This window comes from Pristiophorus japonicus, chromosome 2, assembly GCF_044704955.1.
Source record: "Pristiophorus japonicus isolate sPriJap1 chromosome 2, sPriJap1.hap1, whole genome shotgun sequence".
NCBI lineage: Eukaryota > Metazoa > Chordata > Chondrichthyes > Pristiophoridae > Pristiophorus > Pristiophorus japonicus.
This window is the reverse complement of record NC_091978.1, coordinates 237882880-237893185: the sequence shown is the minus strand read 5'-3', so window position 1 is coordinate 237893185 and position 10306 is coordinate 237882880. Positions and strand designations below refer to the sequence as shown.

The 10306-nt window shown below is 51.4% G+C and overlaps 1 protein-coding gene across 1 annotated transcript; it reads right to left on the bottom strand.

The window, feature by feature from the left end:
- Positions 1 to 4397: 4397 nt before the first annotated feature.
- Positions 4398 to 9319, bottom strand: LOC139229967 (collagen alpha-1(I) chain-like). Its single transcript, XM_070861657.1, has 4 exons — positions 8949 to 9319; positions 5983 to 6803; positions 5381 to 5888; positions 4398 to 5286 (listed from the first exon to the last, which is right to left on the bottom strand). The coding sequence occupies exons 1-4, from the start codon at positions 9317 to 9319 to the stop codon at positions 4398 to 4400; spliced, it is 2589 nt and encodes an 862-aa protein (XP_070717758.1).
- Positions 9320 to 10306: the final 987 nt, after the last annotated feature.

Genomic DNA, 10306 nt, shown 5'->3' with positions numbered 1-10306 from the left:
ACTATTTGATGACAATGCGACAACTTCTTAAAGCAAAGCCCGATTCTACTATCATCACTGCACATGTGGAAACTGTGACCAAAGACAAAGGGGTTAAAAAGAACTGTTAACTCTGGAATTCAATGAGTCATCAGTGCTGCACTAAATTAATATTCCTAAATGATTTAATTGCCCATATTGATAAGAGTCTCCAGACTCTATACATTCTATAGACTCCGGTTCAGTTTCTATGGATTGGAGGGGAGCTAATGTAACCCCACTTTTTAAAAAAGGAGGGAGAGAGAAAACAGGGAATTATAGACCGGTTAGCCTGACATCAGTAGTGGTGAAAATGTTGGAATCAATTATTAAAGATGTAATAACAGCGCATTTGGAAAGCAGTGACAGGATCGGTCCAAGTAAGCATGGATTTATGAAAAATAAATCATGCTTAACAAATCTTCTAGAATTTTTTGAGGATGTAACTAATAGAGTGGATAAGGGAGAACCAGTGGATGTGGTGTATTTGGACTTTCAAAAGGCTTTTGACAAGGTCCCACATAAGAGATTAGTGTGAAAAATTAAAGCATATGGTATTGGGGGTAATGTATTGACGTGGATAGAGAATTGGTTGGCAAACAGGAAGTAAAGAGTGGGAATAAATGGGTCTTTTTCAGAATGGCAGGCAGTGACTAGTGGGGTGCTGCAGGACTCAGTGCTGGGACCCCAGCTATTTACAATATACATTAATGATTTAGACAAAGGAATTGAATGTAATATCTCCAAGTTTGCAGATGACACTAAGCTGGGTGGCAGTGCGAGCTGCGAGGAAGATGCTAGGAGGCTGCAGGGGGACTTGGACAGGTTAGGTGAATGGGCAAATGCATGGCAGATGCAGTATAATGTGGATAAGTGTGAGGTTATCCACTTTGGTTGCAAAAACAGGAAGGTAGATTATTATCTGAATGGTGACAAATTAGTAAAAGGGGAGATGCAATGAGACCTGGGTGTCATGGTACATCACTCATTGAAGGTAGGCATGCAGGTACAGCAGTCAATAAAGAAGGCAAATGGCATGCTGGCCTTCATAGCAAGGGGATTTGAATATAGGAGCATGGAGGCCTTACTGCAGTTGTACAGGGCCTTGGTGAGGTCTCACCTTGAGTATTGTGTGCAGTTTTGGTCTCCTAATCTGTGGAAGGACATTCTTGCTATAGAGGGAGTGCAGCGAAGGTTCACCAGGCTGATTCCCAGGATGGCAGGACTGACATATGAAGAAATACTGGATTGACTAGGCTTATATTCACTGGAATTTAGAAGAATGAGAGGGGATCGCACATAAAATTCTGGTGGGATTGGACAGGTTAGATGCAGGAAGAATGTTCCTGATGTTGGGGAAGTCCAGAACCACTTGGGGTCACAGTCTAAAGATAAGGGGTAAGCCATTTAAGACTGAGATGAGGAAAAACTTCTTCACTCAGAGAATTGTGAATCTGTACAATTCTCTACCACAGAAAGTTGTTGAGGCCAGTACGTTAGATATATTCAAAAGGGAGTTAGATGTGGTCTTTATGGCTAAAGGGATCAAGGGGTATGGAGAGAAAGCAGGAATGGGGTAATGAAGTTGCATGATCAGCCGTGCTCATTTTGAATGGTGGTGCAAGCTCGAAGGGCCAAATGGCCTACTCCTGCACCTACTTTTTATGTTTCTATGTTTCTATGGCATGGTGGCATTGATAGTAAAACAGCTGGAAATGTCAACATCAATAATATCCTGCTGTTAACTAAATATTGAGCTTATCAACTGACCAATGCACTATTTTCTTAGGTTGACAATTAGAATGGAAACTAGATTCTAAACATGGGCATCTTATTGAATATGTCATGCTACACCAGTGTGACATTTAAGATGCCATAGTCATCAGAGCCATCTAAGGGACTGACTGCTGGGTAGTTTATCCAGTGGTTCAGTCTAAGTTCTCGCTAGTCATGGCCCCCTACTGTCAACCTGATGCTCATGAATCAACCATGCATCTTGATGTCAAACACGTTAATGACACAAACCTCAATCAGTTGCTCAGTGATATGTTCAAAAAAATTGAAAACATTTTCAACATGGAATACATGAAGGAGAAAGGAGTAGAGGGCAGGATGGGAAGAGGTCATTAGAGTGGGAAGTGGCTCATGTGAAGTATCAACACTGGCAGAGACCAGTTGACACTAATAACCAGTTTTGATGCTGTGGATTCTATGGAATTGAAGAGAAGTGGATAATACTCAGGAACGAAGTTTTTCAGATTGCATTTGAAACAATTATTACTCCTAAGTAACATCACTACGATTAGTGCAGTGAATGTGACATGGTGATCCATGCAATCTTGAACAAGAAGCACATACATACTCAGCAAATTTAACAGCTGTGGCTCATTGGGTAGCACATGCACCTCTGAGTCAGAAGGTTGTGGATTCAAGTGCCACTCCAAGGGCTTGAACATGAAAATCTATGCTGCCACTCCAGTGCAGTGCTGAGGGAGTGCTACATTGTCAGCGGTACCGTTTTCCAGATGGGAAGTTAAACCGAGGCCCTGTCTGCTCTCGCAGGTGGGCATAAAAGATCCCAGGGCACTATTTCGAAGAAGAAAAGCAGGGAGTTATCTCCGGTGTCCTGGCCAATATTTATCCCTCAATCAACATAACAAAAACAGATTATCTGGTCATTATTGCATTGCTGTTTGTGGGACTTTGCTGGGCGCAAATGCGCTGCCGCGTTTCCCACATTACAATAGTGACTACACTCCAAAAGTACTTCATTTGCAGTAAAGCACTTTGAGACATCAGGTAGTTGTGAAAGGTGCTATAAAAATGCAAGTCCTTCTTTCTTTCAAATACTTTAAAGAAATCACTACATCTCACTCAGAAGTCAACCGCAGACTAAACTTAGGAAGTTGCAAGAGAAGGCTGGGCACCTTTTGTCCTTTGTTGACTAGAACTTTCATAACACCTGCTGATGTGCAACATCTCACACAGCACCCCTGAAGCATGCTGGCTTTCTCAACTGACCACATCACATCATCACATCTTTTGTGCACTGAATGCAGCCACAATCGGACCTCATCAGTTAAACTCATTAATTATCTTCGAGTTACAAATAGCATTAACTCCACATCCACTAGCACTGCCTATTGTGGTAATTATCAGTCACAACAAGATATCCACTATAGGATTAATAGTACAGAAATATTGTAGGAGACCTTGAATGTACTGAAACTTGTTGGCCATATAAGGGTTAAACTAGTTTCTGATTTGAGAAGAAAAGAAGCAGAATGGAAAATCTGCTTAACAGCCAAGGCAGATCAGGAAATGTCAAGAGAGAAGATTAGGAGAAGAAAAGCTGGGATTGGGATGGCAATGCAACTGATGAAACACATACTGATGCAATATGATGAACATCGCCAGAAAAGTAAGGCATCAGACACATGAAGATTTTGGAGGCAAAGGAACTTGGAAGTAAGAAATGCCAAACTTTTCTGTTGTGGGTTTAATGCATCACTGACCACAACATAAAAGCCTGTAACCTTCAGAAGGTGAGTATTTCAATGCTTTCAAGACTTGGACAAAAATCACAAGACTTCTGACTGTCTTAGTAAAACATTAATCAGGTCAGCAAATCAAAGCAAAAAATAATATAAAATTATGCCAGATAATAGTGGATAAATAACCCATGTGAGTCCAACACAATCCACAATGTTGAGGGGGAAAACAATAGTCATGCTTGTACTGAGCAAAGGGCACAATTGAGATCACACATTAGAATTGCAACTTCTATGATCTTTGTGCCTTTTGAAATATGCAGACATTTGGAAGTAGATTGTGTGTGAAATGTTGAAACCTTTTGAAAAAATAGAAAAATAATTACCGGGCAGTTGTTACTCAAAACTAATATTGTTCGTCATTTTCAATACATGAAAGTGATTGCTCAAAAATATGAATGCACTCGTAGGAAAGTTTAAAATCTGGTCAAAAATGCTTTTTCCCATATTAATAAACCTTGAAATGAAAGAAACTAGGAAGGCATTGAAGATTTTAATTGGTTCACAGGGGATTTAAATTTGAACAGAGATTGCTTGAATTTGATCGGAATATGTATCCATTGTTCTAGGCAGCCTTTTGGCAGACTGATTTTGGGAGAAGAGGGCAGGAGAATGTGTCCCTGATTTCTGATTATGTCTCCATATAATTCCCAAGTGTGTACATTGTGTATTACTTTCCTTTTGTAGTAAACTGTGGCGATGCTCTATAGCAAGGAAACTAGTACATGCTTGATTGGGAAAGGAGTTAAATCCAGTTGGAGAGCTACAGGTTGGACCCCCCTTATCCGGGACTCCCTTATCCAGCACCACCCCTCGTCCGACAGGGTTCTAGTGGCTGGGCCGCATTCGCAGAACGTGGCCAACCTCCACCCCGACTTTGGGGCCGGGCCGACACTCGGCCCGTCGTGGCCCGCAGACACTCGGCCCACCAGGGGCAGCGCCAATACTTGGCCCGCCGGGAGCCCACTGACCCTCGGCCCGCTGGGAGCCCGCTGACCCTCGGCCCGCTGGGAGCCCGCTGACACTCGGCCCACCAGGGGCAGCGCCGACACTCGGCCCGCTGGGGGTCCGCTGACACTCGGCCCAGCAGGGGCAGCGCTGACCCTTGGCCCGCTGGGGGTCCGCTGACACTCGGCCCGCTGGGAGCCCGCTGACACTCGGCCCACCAGGGGCAGCGCTGACCCTTGGCCCGCTGGGGGTCCGCTGACACTCGGCCCGCTGGGAGCCCGCTGACACTCGGCCCGCTGGGGGCCTGCTGACACTCGGCCCACCAGGGGCAGCGCCGACACTCGGCCCGCTGGGGGTCCGCTGACACTCGGCCCGCTGGGGGCCTGCTGACACTCGGCCCACCAGGGGCAGCGCCGACACTCGGCCCGCTGGGGGTCTGCTGACACTCGGCCCGCTGGGGGTCCGCTGACCCTTGACCCGCTGGGGGCCTGCTGACACTCGGCCCACCAGGGCCAGCGCTGACACTTGGCCCGCTGGGGGTCCGCTGACACTCGGCCCACCAGGGGCAGCGCTGACCCTTGGCCCGCTGGGGGTCCGCTGACACTCGGCCCACTGGGGGTCCGCTGACACTCGGCCCACCAGGGGCAGCGCTGACCCTTGGCCCGCTGGGGGTCGGCTGACCCTCGGCCCGCTGGGGGTCCGCTGACACTCGGCCCGCTGGGGGCCTGCTGACACTCGGCCCGCTGGGGGTCCGCTGACACTCGGCCCGCTGGGGGGCCGCTGACACTCGGCCCGCTGGGGGGCCGCTGACACTCGGCCCGCTGGGGGTCTGCTGACACTCGACCCGCTGGGGGTCCGCTGACCCTTGGCCCGCTGGGGGTCTGCTGACACTCGGCCCGCTGGGGGTCTGCTGACACTTGGCCCGCTGGGGGTTTGCTGACACTCGGCCCGTCGTGGCCCGCAGACACTCGGCCCACCAGGGGCAGCGCCAATACTTGGCCCGCCGGGAGCCCACTGACCCTCGGCCCGCTGGGAGCCCGCTGACCCTCGGCCCGCTGGGAGCCCGCTGACACTCGGCCCGCTGGGGGCCTGCTGACACTCGGCCCACCAGGGGCAGCGCCGACACTCGGCCCGCTGGGGGTCCGCTGACACTCGGCCCACCAGGGGCAGCGCTGACCCTTGGCCCGCTGGGGGTCCGCTGACCCTCGGCCCACCAGGGCCAGCGCTGACCCTTGGCCCGCTGGGGGTCCGCTGACACTCGGCCCGCTGGGGGTCCGCTGACACTCGGCCCACCAGGGGCAGCGCTGACCCTTGGCCCGCTGGGGGTCCGCTGACACTCGGCCCGCTGGGGGTCCGCTGACACTCGGCCCGCTGGGGGTCCGCTGACACTCGGCCCGCTGGGGGCCTGCTGACACTCGGCCCGCTGGGGGTCCGCTGACACTCGGCCCGCTGGGGATCCGCTAACACTCGGCCCGCTGGGAGCCCGCTGACCCTCGGCCCGCTGGGAGCCCGCTGACACTCGGCCCACTGGGGGCCTGCCGACACTCGGCCCACCAGGGGCAGCGCCGACACTCGGCCCGCTGGGGGTCTGCTGACACTCGGCCCGCTGGAGGTCCGCTGACACTCGGCCCGCTGGGGGTCCGCTGACCCTTGGCCCGCTGGGGGTCCGCTGACACTCGGCCCGCTGGGGGTCCGCTGACACTCGGCCCGCTGGGAGCCCGCTGACACTCGGCCCGCTGGGGGCCTGACTGACACTCGGCCCACCAGGGGCAGTGCCGACACTCGGCCCGCTGGGGGTCCGCTGACACTCGACTCGCTGGGGGTCCGCTGACACTCGGCCCGCTGGGGGTCCGCTGACACTCGGCCCGCTGGGGATCCGCTAACACTCGGCCCGCTGGGAGCCCGCTGACCCTCGGCCCGCTGGGAGCCCGCTGACACTCGGCCCGCTGGGGGCCTGACTGACACTCGGCCCACCAGGGGCAGTGCCGACACTCGGCCCGCTGGGGGTCCGCTGACACTCGACTCGCTGGGGGGCCGCTGACACTCGGCCCGCTGGGGGTCCGCTGACACTCGGCCTGCTGGGGGTCCGCTGACCCTTGGCCCGCTGGGGGTCTGCTGACACTCGGCCCGCTGGGGGTCCGCTGACACTCGGTCCGCTGGGAGTCCGCTGACCCTTGGCCCGCTGGTGGTCTGCTAACACTCGTCCCACTGGGGGTCCGCTGACCCTTGGCCCGCTGGGGGTCCGCTGACACTCGGCCCGCTGGGCGTTCGCTGACCCTTGGCCCGCTGGGGGTCCACCGACATTCGGCCCGCCGACACTTCGGGGCTCACCCGCGGCACCAACCTCCTCCCCCCTCCCCAACCTTGGGCTGCCTCCCCAGCCCCCCTCGGGCTGACCTCCCTTTATTCAGCACAGGCCAGGTCCCGATGGTGCCGGGTAAGGAAGGTTCAATCTGTACTAGAATATTGGATCTTCATATTTGAATTACAACAAAAATTGAATTCTCACAACTGGTGGAATAAAATATAGCCTATGCAAGGACTTTAGTAAAGCTCTTTGATGTGATTATACATGGGTATAGCATTAGCCTTGGCCTCGATTGATTCCTATCCATCTTCATCTAAAGTTTCTACAGCACCTTTTTTATAAGTACCTTAATAATCCTGTGGGTGTAATTGCTCTGTTTGGCAATAAATCATTTATGCAAACTTTATTTTGTATTAAAGTGTTTTCTAAAATATATATTTTTCCATGTGGAACAGTGAGGATCCCATTTATGTATCTGGCTAGATGAAACTAAAGTTTTTGAACATCACTTAAAGGGGTGTGGTTTTCTTTAAAAAAATGTTTGTTAAAATAATTTTTCTGTGTTAGAACACATGACACAATGATATTAACCTTGCTGAAATATACCATTTCATCTCTTACACCTGGGGGTACAAATTGCCCCCCCTCGCCCGAAACGGGGCGCACGGACCCTGTTTCGTGATTTTTACTGCAGCTGTAGTTCATGTCGACTCTTTCGCAAAATTGCACTTTTTGATTTTTGTTGTTTCGATCCGGAAGTCGATCATAATGGGGCGGTGACTACACCTGAGGGGCAAAAATGCGGCGGTGACAGCAACAGAAGGGCGGAAGTTGGGGGCGGGTGCAGAATCACCGCCACGATGACCAGCGAGGCTCGGACGGAGAAGGCTTTAGGATTCTATCGAATAGCTAACTTGCCCAAGGTGCAGGGAGCAATAGACTACGCACAACGCGATGCGGGTACCTTTTCAGGATGCAGAGATTTTTTGGAACCAAAAGGAATTCCACTCCCTGAAAGTGCAACTCATTGTTGATCACCAGCAAATTATTATGGCAGTGAATGCTAAATTTCCGGGCACCATCCATGATGCTCACATCCTGCATCAGAGTGCTGTATCTGACGTTTACCAGTCAGCCACAAGGTCAATGCTGGATGCTTGGTGACAAAGGATATGGCCTCGCCACCTGGCTGATGACCTCTTGCGTGACACCCACACCGAAGCCGAGAAGTGATACAACGAGAGCCACAGAGCCACACGTAATATGGTCGAGAAAACCATTGGAGTTCTTAAGCAGCGCTTTAGATGCCTAGACCAGTCAGGAGGCGAGCTCCAATACCACCCTGAGCAGGTAGCTCAATTCGTGGTGGTGTGCTCCATGCTGCACAACTTGGCTATCAGGAGGGGACAAGAATTGCCAGAAGGGACTGCCAGTCCCCCTCACCAGAGAGAGGAAGAGGAGGATGAGGTGGTGGACGCTGACCTCGGGCTAGACAATCTGGCTGACGCTGAAGCCATGCACCACCCCCCTCTAGACTGCAGAAAAGGGCCTGTGGTGGCTAAATAGCTGCAAGACTCTTAAATCAGCAGCTCATAAATGAGAGTTTTGCTTGAAAGAATGTTGTTGTCGTTTACAAAGCTGCAACACTGCTGGGTGTGCAGCTCATACATCGATGGTGTGCCTTACCTTGGTGACAGTTCAAGTTTAAGTTGATTCAAGTTAAGTTTAATTGTACCCTTTCATGTTAAGGAATCACCAGCGTGTAACGGTGCACTGATCTGAGACAATGTACAACAAGGTTATGTTAAATAAAAAACATTTAATCGGAACATTTGTGTGAAATCATAATTATAATTGTAAAAAATACCTCACCTCCACCCCACAACAAAATGATCATAATTACATCATTCAAATGGTCAACATTTCCAGCAACACAGAACACAAATGCAAACCAACAAGGTAGCCCCCCTTGCCCATTCCCCCAACCCTCCCAACAAAACAGCACCAACAATATAAAAATATGCCCAAGACAACACCTGCGGCCATGCACCTCACTTTTCTTTCCCGCTCCCCGCTTCTCCTCCCGACCTCTATCCCTTCCCCTTCCTCTCCTGACTTCAAGCCGTCTGGCCAAGGAGCTCCTCAGGTGCTGCTTCATTGGGGGAGATGACGGCAGAACCGCTGCTTGGACCGATACGGGAGAGGACGGTCCCAAGGTGGGAACGTGCTCCGAGCCAGAAGCAAAATCTTCCTCCTGGCGCTCATGTGTCATTGGCAATGGGGGTGTGGCACCTTGGGGTGCAGTGCCACACTCTGGGACCACTGGGAGGCCTCTGCCACCAGTGTTCCTGGCTATCAGCTCCAGGACCTCCGCCAGCTGTGGCACGTACTCCGTCATGGTGGCGGACATGCTGGCCAGCTGGTGTGATATGCCCCCCATTGTCTGGAGGATCTGCTGACCTATGTCAACACTCCTTTTGGACAAGTGTACCATGTCCCATCTCAGATCTGTCACTTGTGGAGCAGACCTGCCACGTCAAACCAACCTTCACTTGGTCGGCGCCGTCCTGGAGACACCTGGGGTGCCCTGTGGCAAGGTGTTTGGGCCCGGTACCTCCACGGTACAGGTGGGAATGGCCGCAGCAGCACTAGATATCATCGGTGTCGAATGGATTATGGAGCTTGGCGATGCAGGCTCCTCAAAGTCGTCACTGTCATCCGTTGAGAAGGACCCAGCAGATTCCCTGGTGAGAATCGGTGCTCCTCAGCACCAGATGGAGGATCGTCTGGCAAGTCTGTCCCCGCGCTCCTAGCTTCTCGGCTCACTGTTCTTGCATGGGGCCGCACTGCTGGCTGAGCTGCAAAACATAAATCAGGTTATTAGAGGAGAAGGGGGGCTAGGGTCACAAGGTGATTCCAGCGTTACACACAGCACATGCAGGACAAAAGCACCATCGCTATCAAAATCATCACAGACATCACATTTCATGGCCATCACCAAATTCTGCATTGTAATGATTCTCATGAGGTCATCATTATTTAGAGAACACTTTTATGATTCATCTATCATATATTATTGGTTGGATATGAGTGGGTGTGGCATATATTGACATTACATCACGCAATGGTGTATACTTTACTCACATGGCATCACATCAGGTTCTGCAGCTGCCTGCGTGGCCGACTGGGGATGCTTCCCCATTAGTGCCAGCACCCGCTCCTCGATGTCGGTGAGGTCGATGATGACTGGTGGCTCACCACCCGTTCGCCTCTGCCCGGCCTTATTATTGGAAAACTTCTTCTGTAAAAGGTAACAACAGGACGACATGGCATGAGATCATTGCATGATATCATTGGTAGGTATGGTCACAGAGGCTGATACAACACATAACCGACAGATGTAATCATGATTATTATGATAATTATCATTCTTTACCTAAAGACGTATATCATGAATGCAGGCTTTGAGTACAACATTCCC